General features: G+C 39.2%; 1 protein-coding gene across 6 annotated transcripts in view; it reads left to right on the top strand.

The window, feature by feature from the left end:
* Positions 1–14,066, top strand: part of stag2b (STAG2 cohesin complex component b) — a 176,725-nt gene extending 162,659 nt beyond the window's left edge. For all 6 annotated transcript variants that reach the window (XM_063060945.1, XM_063060944.1, XM_063060942.1 and 3 more), the window contains 4 exons: positions 5,940–6,047; positions 7,620–7,746; positions 7,828–7,905; positions 11,481–14,066. In XM_063060945.1, coding sequence (XP_062917015.1) covers positions 5,940–6,047; positions 7,620–7,746; positions 7,828–7,905; positions 11,481–11,504 — 337 coding nt within the window. In that variant the 3' untranslated portion in view covers positions 11,505–14,066. The remainder of the gene's footprint in view (positions 1–5,939; positions 6,048–7,619; positions 7,747–7,827; positions 7,906–11,480) is intronic.
* The last annotated feature ends 248 nt before the right edge of the window (positions 14,067–14,314 follow it).

Below are 14,314 nucleotides of genomic sequence, written 5' to 3'. Positions count from 1 at the left end.
ATTTCTCTGTGCCTAAGTTGTACACAAAGAGTGTATGATATTTATATGAATATCTTCCATTTTCTCACTGAAATAACCCACTTCAGTTTGTCTGTCTCCTTTTTTACTCTCTGTTTCAAATAGATGTTTTAAAAAAAGGGAATAGGCAGTCATTTTAACATGTTTTACTATTCATTTAGGTTAAAGCTGACCTTTATATCAAAACCATTTCCCTATTTGTTGCTCTGTATTCTTTGACATCTAACCCAAATTAGATCTTGAAACATTTTAATTGACTTAGCAATCATATTCTTTGTTCTGAATATTCACTACATGTGATTTAAAAAACATGTTTCCTGATTTTACTTGTAAGTGGTCAAATTTATTTCTATTGGTTATTTCTACTTCAGTATGTTTATTTTCTTTCCCTAATGGCTAGGTGGTAAAGTGAGTTGTAGAAGGTTACAGAGATATTTGGGGGGGATATAGATCCATTAGATAAATAGGAAGGAATATAATGTAGAAAAATGTGAGGTCACTGACATTGGTGGGAAAAGAGGGATAGAATATTTTTCATATGATAGATTAAAAGTGTTGGTGAAAAAGGATCTAGTACTTTCCTGGTGTATATAACAAATAAATTCTTCTTGAGCTTCCAGCCAAGTGTAGATATCATTTTAACCAATGTTTCGATGACAAACATCTTTATCAGGGATGATGGCTGGGTATGTCTAGTCTGGTGGTATTTATATCCCCATCATCCATCTCTCCTGATTGGTTAGTCCTCGTCCAATCAGGCTTCCATTCGGTAGTAGCAGAACATTGCATTCGCAATGGCCATGGGATTGACTTTGGCACAAAACTGCTGTGCCATGCCAATGGCTTTTCCGACCGTCTAGTGAAGGAAGCCATTGAAATAAAACTAGAGGAAAAGTATTTTAACAAAGACATTGGTCTCACTCTTGAGGAAGAACTGCAATTCGATTGTTAGCAAGTTGGGACAGCAGAAACCTGATTGGATGAGGACTAACCAATCAGGAGGGATGGATAACGGGTATAAATACCACTAGACTAGACATATCGAAGCATCATCCTTGATGAAGATGGCAGAATTTGTCATTGAAGCATTGGTTAAAATGAATGCCTGTATCTGGCTGGAAGCCCGAGAAGAGTTACTTCGTAAAAGTGTTGGTGTTTAGAGGAACTCTGTACATGAATGAGCTATTGCAAACAATTTAATAGCATCAAAGGCTTCACAATCCTTTGGGTAGGCCTTCTTAGCAGAAGCTTCAAATTATTGGCGTTTTATCCCATAGTAAATGCCAGATAAACCAGAATTTCAGGTAAAGTCCTAAACTTGACCAAAGATTTCCAAAGAGAATTCACCCTGCTCCACTCCTCCAACTCCTACCTATAATATTATTAAAGTAATGCTGAAAAATACTTAACCATTTAAAAATTAACAGCTCACAGAAATGTTTCTTTTACTTGACCAAGCACTTAATTGTCCATTCCTAATTGTCCTTGAGAAGCTGAGGTGAGGTGTCTCCTTGAACTGGTACAGTCCTTGATGCATGGGTTGTTAGGGACACTGTTCCAGCATTTTGGCTTAGTGACTCTTGTGTGAAATCAGGTTTGCGAGTTTAGTGAATGGGAACAGAAGAGACTCAATTACCAGTAAGTAGATTAATTGTTTATTTACAAGACAAGACAGATACTAAACATTCAGTAAACCCTTCGAGCTAAACTCGGTTACAAGTACTTATCTAAACTGAGTGTCTGAAATGGCAGGACAAAACAGGCACGAAACGTGTACACACACAGTGGCAAATCTATATACTACTATCTTTGTCTGTTTGTGACATCCAATTGGTGCAAACGGTGCATTAGAGCAGCACTTTTTTTGGCTAAATCGAATTAAAATGCGCTAACTTACAGAATTCAGGCAAAGTTCAGGGTTATATATTTCTATAAAATTGCTCATTTGCCAAAAATCAGCAGGCTGCCTTTCACCCAAGACCCATTCGGCCATGGTGGAAATCGGGCCACCACAGCCTGACACATGCGCACAGCCAGCCTCAGCACGATGCTCACAGAGCCGCTTCCATCTTCTGTGGAGACCGCAACGCCACACCACGACACATGTGCACAGCCAGCCTCAGCAGCTTAGAGGCTTTGGTGTTACTGCTTCCTATCTTCTATCAAGCATTAGGGTAAAAATATATGGACAGCCTAATTATGCCATGTGGAAAGAAAAGGGGGGCATTTTGGTCAAGAGATGACGCCAGATGTCGTTGGGAAGCGGCAAGGTGAGGGAGAGAACAATGGGATGAGGCCAGGGCTGCACAACTCCAGGATCAAAGAGTCAGGACAAAAAAGATGAGAGAAGACGAGGCAGAGGAGGAGAGGCATGCACATCTCCAAAATGACAACAATAGGTACAGACGGAGGAGAGAACACGAATCCGATCAGGCCAGGGCTGCACGACTCCAGGATCAGAGAGAAAGAACAAATGGTAGAAGAGATGAAGAGACGAAGGATGAAAGGGCTGTGCGTCTCCAGAATGACAAAAACAGGCAGAGAAGGAGGAGAGGAAGAGATAGTGGAGAAAAGGAACGATCAACTCGAGAATATGCGGCACAGAGTAATTATTGCGAGAGTTGCTGAAGATGACAATGGCTGCTTTCGACGACAATACCACGACAGAAAAAGAGCAAGGCAAAATGCACGACTCGCATGCCGTCACGTTTCTGCTGTATGAAGGGACAGGTCAGGATAGGCAATTTGCAGCCTCTATCTAATGAACTCCTCAATTTGTACAGCAATGATGAACCTATTGCAAACGAGTTCAGGAAGAACATCAGACAATACAATTGCCTCTTCCAAATGACATCCTTAGGTGCTGAAGAGGTCATTCCAACTAGGAATCGATGGAATCCTTCTGTGATTATTCAAGGCCAAATCCATCATTACATTGGACATTTAATTCCAGACCCAACCCAGCAAGCCCGATTCCTTCAAATTTACTTCATGGATATTTAATGTTCATTCTGGTCACATATTTGTCTTGCTATGTGTCTTTTTTCTTTAATAAGCTGAGTTTTTCTCCTTTAATTTCCAATTCAAAGAGATAGCACTAGCATTCAGGAAAATTTAATGTTCGTTCTGGTCACATCAGACTGCACTACCCTTCTCTCAAAGGGTGTCCCAATGGGTCTCCCTGTTATCTAGTATTTATCTAAAGTGTACACCCAGACCCTCTTTACTGTAGCACATATCCTCAGTTTACCACTTCCAAGACACCCTTGGCTACCTGGTCCATGCCGACCCAGAGACCGAAAAGAGAGTGCACAGTTTTTGTTCGCTAGCTTCGAACTTTACCAGTGCTGAGTCATTAAATGGCAGTTAATGGGAGGGATTGCAGTGCTCCTTAAATGAGCCAAGCCCCAGCTAGTATGGAGGAGCGGCTTTCAATGAACGGGTGTGATTGACACTTGGAGGGATAGGGGTGGTCTCTATTCGAATAGTTGCAGGCACTTTCTCCCAGTGGCACTTCATCCCAGACTGTTCTTTTGTTTACTGGCCTGGTCACTGAAAGGGTTTATCTCATTTGTGTTCATTCCCTTTTCAGCCTAGGGTGGCTGCCTTCAGACGCTGTGTGCAATTTCTTCTAGACACTAGACAACAGACAATAGTACACTACAGCACAATACAGGCCCTTCAGCCCTTGATGTTGTGCCAACCCATATATTTCTTAAAAAAACATACTAAACCCATACTACCCCGTAACCCTCTATTTTTCTTTCATCCATGTGCCCGTCCAAGAGGCTCTTAAATACCCCTAATGTTTTAGCCTCCAGCACCATCCCTGGCAAATCATTCCAGGCATGCACAACCCTCTCTAAAAAACTTACCCCTGATGTCTCCCCTAAACTTCCCTCCCTTAACTTTGTACATATGCCCTCTGGTGTTTGCTATTAGTGCCCTGAGAAACAGGTACTGGCTATCCACCCTATCTATGCCTCTCATAATCTTGTAGACCTTTGTCAAGTCCCCTCTCATCCTTCTATGCTCCAAAGAGAAAAGTCCCAGCTCTGCTCACCTTGCCTCATAAGACTTGTTTTCCAATCCAGGCAACATCCTGGTAAATCTCCTCTGCAGCCTCTCCATGGCTTCCACATCCTTCCTATAATGCGGTGACCAGAACTGAACACAATAAGTGTGGTCTCACCAGAGATTTGTAGAGTCGCAACATGACCTCTCTACTCTTGAACTCAATCCCCCATTAATGAAGCCTAACATCCCATAGGCCTTCTTAACTATCCTATCAACCTCTGCAGTGACCTTAAGGGATGTATGGATTTGAACCCCAAGGTCCCTCTGTTCATCCGCACTCTTAAGTAACCAACCATTAGCCCTGTACTCAGCCTTCTGCTTTGTCCTTCCAAATGCATCACCTCACACTTAGCCGGATTGAACTCCATCTGCCACTTTTCTGCCCAACTCTGCATCCTGTTTATATCCTCCTGAAACCTTCGACAACCTACAGCTCCATCCACAACTCCTCCAATCTTCGTGTCATCTGCAAACTTACTCATCCATTACTTCGGCCTCTTCATCCAGGTCATTTATAAAAATCACAAAGAGCTTGGGTCCCAGGACAGATCCTTGCTGTACTCCACTAGTCACCTCCAGGCAGAATACTTTCCTTCCACTAATACCCTCTGCTTTCTTCCTGTATGCCAGCGTCCTCCCTTTCTATAGCTGTGATACTATCCCTGACCAGTAATGCTACTCCCCCCCTGCCCTTTCTACCTCCCATCCTGTTCCTTTTAAAACACCTAACCTGTTCCTTTTAAAACACCTAACCCCCTTTCTCTTTCTGTTTCTCAGTCTGCCTTGAATTGAGTTTGTGGAACAAACGAGGGGTCAAACCTGATGTCTTCACCCCTCCCATCTATTTTCGCAGTATCTTTCTATTCTAAACACACCATGTGTGTGTGAGAGTGCAAAGTCTGCCAAGTCTTTGTTAAATCTGTATCGGAATGGTGTTTGAATTAATCCTATGCTTCACCAGACCAGAGTTCATTACAAAGAACCATTTCTGTTGTATTTTAATACATTATTCACAGCTTGCTGTCACGCTGTCTTGGTGTCCTCTGCATTCGCATTTCTGTTCCTTTTCATTTGCAGGTACCTGTCAAGTAGACCTATGTCTGGTATGGTATTGAGTTTCTTGAGTGTTGAAGCAGCACTAGGAAAGGCAGTGGGCAGTTGCACTAGACAATTGGAGGGTATTCCATCACACACCTGGTTTGAGTCTTGTGGTTGGTGAGCAGGCTTTGGGAAATTGGGAAGTGAGTTGCTCTGGCAGTATTCTTGGCCTCTGACCTGATCTTGTAGCCACATTGTATTTATGGCTACTCCTGTTCTGTTTTTGGTTAATGGTAATTCCCAGGATATCAATAGTGGGGGTTTCATAATGGTATGCCATTGAATGTCAGGGTAATAAACTGGATTTTCTCTTACTGTATATTGTCATTGTCTGTCACTAGTGCAGAGGTTCCCAACCCTTTTTATGCCATCCAGCTTTACCATTAACTGAGGGATCTGTGGACCCCATGTTGGGAACCCATGCTTTAGTGACAAAAAAAATTGACCTTTTAGCCAAGTACTTAGATATTGTCCAGATCTTGTGCATTTGAATTGTGGAGTGTTTCATTATCTGAGGAGTTGCAACTGGTGCTGAGCATTATGCAGTCAAGTTTTTGGTTGATTTTTCTCAGTTGATAATTTTTTTAAAAATTAAGTCTCCATAAGAAATTTGAACAACATAAATGTTGCTTAAGTTATGTTGTATAGGATTCTTGGTCTGGAAGAACATTCATTTAAATCATGAAATGAAACAAATTCTGAATTCAGAATCAATTTGATAAATATTTCTTTTACTTTTTTTCCAGTAGTCAGATGTCCTGGTTGATTGCCCAGAGGCAACAAGAGGAAGCAAGGCAACAGGAACGAGCTGCAATGAATTATGTTAAATTAAGATCAAACCTGCAACATGCTATGTGAGTCTTTTAGACAACATTTAAATAAGATTTTGCATGATAATTTTTTTTGAGCAAAGTCAGTAAACTGTCTATACTTTTTCCCTGATGGTATGATTTCTGGTTTGATTTATATTGATTTTCTTGTAGCATTTAACATTTCCCTTTCTCTGCTGATATACCGAATCTCCTAAAATTCCTAATGAAGCATAGGCACTGGAATGCCTTCTTAGTAGTTGTGTCAGTATGTTGGTCACTGGATAGATGTACAAAGATGTTGACATGTAAGAATTTGAAGCTGCTTACCCTTTCCATTACTAACCCCTTGATGAGGACTTGTGCATGTTCTCCTGGCTTCCTCTTCCTGAAGTCCACAGTAAATTCCTTACTCTTATTAACACTGAGTACAAGGTTGTTACTGCAACACCCCCAACTAGCCGCTCTATCTTATTCCTGTACACCACTTCATCGCCATCTGAGATTCTGCCAACAACAGTCGTGTTATTGGCGAATTACACTGTTCGAGCTGTGCCTAGCCACAGTCATGAGTGTAGTGTGTAGAGCAGCAGGCTAAGCATGCATCTTTGAGTTGCGCCTATGTTGATTGTCAGTGAGATGTTATTACCAATCTGCACTGATTGTGGTCTCCCAATGGAGACATCAAGGATTCAGTTGCAAAGGGAGGTACAGAAGCCCAGGTTTTGCAGCTTTTTAATTAGTACCATGGGGATGATGGTGTTGAATGCTGAATTACAATTTAATTCTAGGCATGACCAATTCAAATATGCTGTGATAAAGTAGATATGTGTGCTAACAGATGATAGTAGTTGAGCCAGCTCACCATGCTCTACTTGAGGTAATGATTGATACCATTTTAAAGCAGTTGGGAATTTTTGACTACAGTAGTGAGAGGTTGGAGATGTTCTTGAATATTCCAGCCAGTTGTTTGGTTATCAATACCTTGCCAAGTATACCACTGGGGCCTTCACCTTTTTGAAGGTTTTTTTCTGATGTCAGCTTCTGATATTTGAGATCACAGAGTCACCATATGCTTGGGGGATTTGTACAGGTGTAGTTTTATTCTTTCAAAGCATGCATAAAAGGTGCTGAGCTCCTCAGGGAGTAAAGCATCACAGCCATTTATGCTGTTCACCAGCAGCAAATGATAAACTTCTGTTGATCGAAAACATATTATTTCAGTCTGATCTATTCCTAAGACTCTTGATGTTTATTAGATAGTTGAGCTGCGTTTTTATCCAGACCATCTGGTGGTGTAGTGGCATTAGTGCCGGACTTCGGGACGAAAGGTCCCGATTTCGAATCCAGCCACTCCCCTGCACACTGTCCATCCGCGCTGGGTTACGAGCTGGTGATCTCTTTGGAAGCTCACCTGGCAGAAGGCAGTGACAAACCACTGCTGTAACTTGCCTCGTACACGGTTCCACACTACGTCAGAGAGGCGTGGAGGGAAATTGTCCGCTAACCGGAGAAACTCCGGATGCGACGTACCTTTCCTTTTATTCTTTATACATGAGTCAGGATAATGGGAAATGATGTAATCATTAGAGTATTTACAGATGATTTTTTTCATAGTCGTCGTGGAACAGGATTGATGGAGGATGATGAAGAGCCAATTGTTGAAGATGTAATGATGTCATCTGAGGGTCGTATTGAAGATCTCAATGAAGGCATGGATTTTGACACCATCGACATTGATCTGGTAATAAGATACAGGGAGATAAGAGGGTTAAGTTACTTAGAAAATTTAAGCAGTTTCTCATTGCAAATTCTTTCTTTTTAGCCACCATCCAAGAACAGACGTGAAAGAAATGAATTGAAACCAGATTTCTTTGATCCTGCCTCAATAATGGATGACTCGGTGAGTCTCAATTCAATGAGAAGACCTAACTAATAATTTGTATCACCCATGCTCACCCTATTTGCTGCCACCTTAGCAGGTTTAGTGTTCTTTTTGTCCTCATCTACCACCCCATGTGCCTACATATCCAACAACTTTCTCCACAACTTTTGTCATCTTCAGTGGGATCCTACCACCAAACACATCATTTATCTCTCCTCCACTTTCCACAGGGAACACTCCCTCCATGATTCATGATTTCCTTGTCCATTCATCCCTCCTGCACATATCCTGAAAGCAACAGAGATGCTACACCAATCCACTTACCTCCTCCCTTACTCCACTCAAGGCCTCAAACCATTCTTCCAGGTGAGGCAACACTTCACCAGCGAATCTGTTGGGGTCATCTTTTGTACCGGTGTACCACTTTGTCAAGCACTTCCACTCCACTGCCAAGAGTGTAGTTTCCCAGTGGCCAATCATTTTCATTCCTATCCCCTTTCCAGTTCAGACATGTTGGTCCATGGCCATCTCTTCTGCCACAATGAGGCCTCTCTCAGGGTGGAGGAGCATATTTTGATAAGGTAGCCTCCAACCTGATGGCATGAACATCGATTTCTGCTTCCGTTAAAAAGAAATTCCCTCTTCTTTCACTCTTCTATTCCTCTCTTACCTGCACCTGCTTATTACCTTCCCCCGGTGCCCCTCTTCCCTTTCTTCTATGGTCTAATCTCCTCTTCTTTCAGATTCCTTCTCCAGCCCTTTACCTTTCCCATACATCTGGCTTCACCTATCACCTTCTAGCTAGTCTCCTCCTGCTCCCCCCGCCCCCCACCTTTTTATTCTGGCATCTTCCCTCTTCCTTTCCAGTCCTGAAGAAGTGACTCAGCCTGAAGCATCGACCATTTATTCATTTCCATTGATGTTGCTTGACTTGAGTTCCTCAAGCGTTGCCTGACCTAAGTTCCTCGAGCATTCTGTGTGTGTTGCTCTGGATTTCCAGCATCTACAGAATATCTTGTGATTGTAATAATTTATATATATAATAGTTCTTGTTCATTTTACTAATAGCAAAAGTGTACACTAAACTAAACTAGATTAGATATATTAAGCAATTTTCAATGGAACAGTTTTAATGCTGCAGTGAAAGTTTCTGGATAGCATGTTTTAAATTAGACTTAAAAATATCAGGGTAAAGATACCATAATTGTAAAACTGTTTGCAAGTTATAGTATCATGGTTTTGATGTCTCATTTTCTGATATCAGGCTAGTGATTGAGTAAGATGCCTAGTATACAGCAAAAGGGTACTAAGGATAACTGACAGTGGCATTAGTTTCTAAGAGGACACATTCCTGAGGACTTCTGGCATTTAAAAAAAAATTAATTTGTAATTTGACTGTTAACACTTGCAGAATGATTTCTTAACAGAAATTTCCTTCGTGAGGAATTATAATGTTTGAATTGTTTTGAAAATAATTAACAAATGATCTTTTAAATTATTTGGCCTCTTTTCATTAGTTCTTAATCGTACAAAATATTCAGTGGATATTACAGCAACACAAAAATTGTAAATGGAAATAATTAACACATTAAATGCAGAACGACTGCGTAAGTGGTACAATTTGATTGTCCTGATATTTACTTTCTGAGCAAAACACTGTAGAGAAATGGAAGCCTGAACAGAAAATGCAAGGGGTACACACTGCAGCTCAGGTCACATCTGTGGAGAGGAGGACAGAATTAATGAACCACTGTCAGAACTTAAAGTGCGAAAACAAGTGTGCTTTCAGATGCAGAGGTAGAGAGGTGCAGAGAGAATGTGCGGTGTGTTTCGAATCATGTGGAGACCCCAGTTATACAGATGAGAATGCTTTTGAAGCCATTTAAAATGGAGTTGAATGCTTATCATTCGTAACTCGTCTGTGTGGAGAAGTGTAAATCAACAAACGGAGCAGAGAGGAAAGGAAAGGTACTGAAAATCACAGTAAATGAAGATCTAAAACTTACAATACTGGAAATAGCATCCCATTCCCATTCTGATATGTCCATCCCATTCCCATTCTGATATGTCTATCCACGGCCTCCTCTACTGTAAAGATGAAGCCACGCTCAGGTTGGAGGAACAACACCTTATAATCCGTCTGGGTAGCCTCCAACCTGATGGCATGAACATTGACTTCCGCTAATGCCCCACCTCCCCCTTGTACCCCATCCGTTATTTATTTATATACACACATTCTTTCGCTCTCTCTCCTTTTTCTCCCTCTGTCCCTCTGACTATACCCCTTGCCCATCCTCTGGGGTTTCCCCCGCTCCCCCTTTTCCTTCTCCCTGAGCCTCCTGTCCCAAGATCCTCTCATATCCCTTTTGCCAATCACCTGTCCAGCTCTTGGCTCCATCCCTCCCCCTCCTGACTTCTCCTATCATTTTGGATCACCCCTCCCCCTCTCACTTTCAAATCTCTTATTAGCTCTTCCTTCAGTTAGTCCTGACGAAGGGTCTCGGCCCGAAACGTCAACTGTACCTCTTCCTAGAGATGCTGCCTGGCCTGCTGCGTTCACCAGCAACTTTGATGTGTGTTGCTTGAATTTCCAGCATCTGCAGAATTCCTTGTTTTTATGGAAATACTTCAGGTTGCTTCTGTGAATGACTTTGCAGCAGAACCTGTACCAGTTCAGCATATATAGGAAACTGGCTAGCTAATATCGTTGAATTTGAGTTCAAAGGGCTGCTATAGGGTCTGCTTCAAGTGATGTTCAGGTACCGTTTTCTAAGCTTACATTGGGCTTTGTTAGAATAAAGATCATAAGAGGAATTTGATGTTAAAGGGGCTATTGAAAGCTCAGAGTGATTTTTGCATACTAAATGGAGATGTTTACCTGAAAGTTACAACTTATTTTGAGTTGGTATGTTGCTCACAATATGATCTCCTCTAATTGGAGAATCTAATTCCAGAGTAGTATACCACTTTGCAGAACACCTGTATTCAATTTGTGACAGTGACCATTAATTTTCATTCTTAACTCAGTCTACAATGTTGTATCAAAGTCTAACTTAGACTTGGAGACCAGTACTTTGTTTCTAGGCATAACTCATAACCAGATTTCCATGTTTGTGTCAGAACTGGCAAATTCTTATGTTATTCATTCTACCTGTGATATTAGCACAGAGTTCTCTCCGCAATGCTTTTTAATCCTCCAAGTATTTCCAGTATTCTATTATTTCAGATCTTCAGCTCTGTGGTGTTTTGCCCCATGTTTTTTTTTCTCTTTACTGTCTTGATTTATCTCCCTCAATTTGCCATCCTCTAGACATATTGGATGAAATTAACAGGCAGTCATTTCCTCCTCTGGCACTAAAAACCATTTGTCATCTGGGCATTTGAATTTCACCCGATCATCAGTATGAACTTCATTCTGCAACTTAAAACTCACTTGTTTCATATTTTTCCTAGTTCTAATTTAGGATCATTACCCAGAAACGAGAACTGTTTCTCTCTTCACAGATGATGCTTAACCTACTGAGTATGAGTATAATTTTTGTTGTACTTGTTAAATTATTTCTAACAAAAGCTATGGTTTCTGTTCCTTTTAGGTCCTTGGGGTCTCAATGTTCTGAGGAAATGTCATTTTTATGAATGAAATAAGAGGTAGTTTTAAAAGAAATATTTTGGTTATTGCAGTTAAACTATTAAAACTGTACAGATTTTCTCCTTTCAGGAGAATGCTTATTGGAGTTGTTCACTGTTCACCTAGATTAAGTGCTTTGAAGAGGCAGTTTGTTGCCTGATAAATTGATATTTTAAGAGACTGTAAAATTATGGAAGCAAGTTAAATTCCTTCCAGTAGTGCCACTGTATTGTGTCTCTGATTAAATGAGCTTGGTGTAGTATGTTTGAAAGTTTCTCTAAACTATTATTTGACTTGATAAAGTTTGGGAATAGGGAACTAAATTTTAAATAAAAATATATATATGATTGGTGCTGATTTTATAATTGCGAATCTTGTTCAGTTTTTCATACTTTGAAATTCCAAACAAAAGGACGAGGTTTAAAAATTATAATAAAAAATTAACAGCGTCTAAAATAGCATGAATATTCATGCTTAAGTAATTTTTAAATTTGTATTTTATATTTTATTCACATCTGTCCTTGCAAGCAATCTTCAGGTTAAATGAACTACAGCTGGTCATAGTACATTTTGTTTTAATAATGTAAATTAGTTTGAAGATACTAGTTATCAAGAAAATTACCCATTTATGTTATTCCTTAAATTTGGGTTCATGTTTTTAATTTTTATGGTAAAATTTCTGTCATAATTATAATAAAGTTTCTAATAACTCATAGAACGCTTTTCAACATTGTTCTGCAGTACTCTGGCAGCTGGTTATTTTATCAACTCTATGTTGATGTTAACTTATAATAAAAACAATGTACATGACACTTCTTGGTGGTTGTCTTTCATCTATTATGCTATTTTCTTTAAATCATTCCATGCCTTGTACTGCTTCAGTGCATAACCCCCAAGCCCACTCTGCTGCATAACACTTAAGTTTATTTCAATTGGACAAATATTTGGCTTTATTTGTCAAAATAAAAGCTTGGCAATTACATCAGATTTTATTATTAATTCATTAGAATGCCACAAATAAATGGTTGTCTTCTGAAGAATAGCTTGCTTTTACACACTTTAAAAACATTGCTCATATTTGGCAGCATCGCCTTTAGTGCTCCTCACACCACTGCATTTTAAAAAAAAAACTGCTGAGGATTGTATATATGATTTTTAAAAATAAATGAAAGCAGACTTTTCTACTTTAAAAAAAGTGCATTTCGTTGTAAAGGCAGTTCTTCAAACTGTATGTTTTCAACCAACTGAAATGTTTTATATTTACCTTATCCTGTTGTCCTCAATATTTTGCTGTTCATTGTACTGTTCTGATTTGTATTTATGTCATGAAACAGTAACTTTTTTGAATAAAAATTAAACCTAAAAGGTTGTGCAATGGTATTCATTGTACAGTGCTGTTGCAAGTACGTATACTTTTTAAATGCCTAATGGGTGTAGAAGTACAATCTTACTATATTTACAACTGACCTTTTCAAGCTCAAGTATGTCTTTGGGTGAAAAAATGGAGTTGAGGCACAGGATTAAATATGAATAGTGGAGAAGGCTTGGGGGGCTCTGCTTTTATGTTCTTATTTCTTGTGCGTTCTGACAATGAATAAAATTGAACATTCAGAATATAAATATGCCTAGATTTTGTAAGTTTTTGCTGACGAATATAGATAAATTGAAATATTTAAAAAGTGATAAGGTGGCAATTAAATGTAAAAACAGGTTTTTCTCTACACAGAAGAGTCAAAGTTCTTTTGCAGCTACAGCAACGAATGAATAATCAGAGATTAAAAACTATTGAACGGACTAGTGTTTCAAAATTGAAACATGAATAATATTTATATAACAATCTTAACTTTTGTAGTAATAGTCTAAATCCACCCTTTAAAAAGCTTTCCTGAATTGTATTGTTTTGCTCCTTAAAATCTAATTATCTTATATATGCAGATAAATGTGCACAGTACACAGTTTGATCAGAATTTAATACAAGTTTAAACTAGCCTCTGGAAACAAACCTCATTGCTGGAACTTTTGTTGTGGCCTTTATTACCTTCATTAGTACTTTTGGTGATTTGTCTACCTGTACCCCTGGATGCCTTTGCTAATTTATTGTATTTTATTGTCCAAATATTATGTAACAATTTCATTCTTCCTGCAGAGAAGCACATCCTCACATTTGAAATTAAAAATATTAAAATCTGTTTAACAATTACGTACATTCTATGTTTATTAATGTCTTCTATTTTGTCACCTTCTGTATTTTGTCACCTTTGTACAGTTACTAATTTTGTGCTGCCTGCAAATAATGAAGTGGTATTTTGAATTCTTGAATTCAAATCATTTGTGTAAGTTAGGAAAACTGGTATCAACACCAATCCCTTTTGAAATGCTACTTCCCACTTCTACCAGATTGATATTCATTTTTCTATTTGCCACCTGATTCCAAATGCTTGGATTCAAAAGCCTGTTAAAAAACTGCATATATTTGATTTCTCTGTCTACACTACTACTTGGTTATTTTTCCAAATAAATAAAAACTGAAGCAAACTTGTGCACTGCTTAATACTTAAGAAGTAATAATGTATCTTTAAAGATTTATCATTGTTTAAATGCAAGAAAGTTGGTAGCCAATACAAATTACAGTGATATAAATGACTACATAAGTGGTAGCCAATTTTTGTTTTAATTGCACATATAAGAACATAATAAATAACTATTCCACCCCTCAAGCATGTTCTGTCGTTCAGAAAATCATAGCTGACCTCTTACCTCAAGTGATATCTTCCTCCCATATGCCTCTACCCTTTGATT

The sequence above is a fragment of the Mobula hypostoma genome, chromosome 10 (assembly GCF_963921235.1).
Source record: "Mobula hypostoma chromosome 10, sMobHyp1.1, whole genome shotgun sequence".
Classification (NCBI taxonomy): Eukaryota; Metazoa; Chordata; class Chondrichthyes; order Myliobatiformes; family Myliobatidae; genus Mobula; species Mobula hypostoma.
The sequence above is the reverse complement of the archived record's forward strand: the minus strand, read 5'-3'. Positions and strand labels throughout refer to the sequence as shown.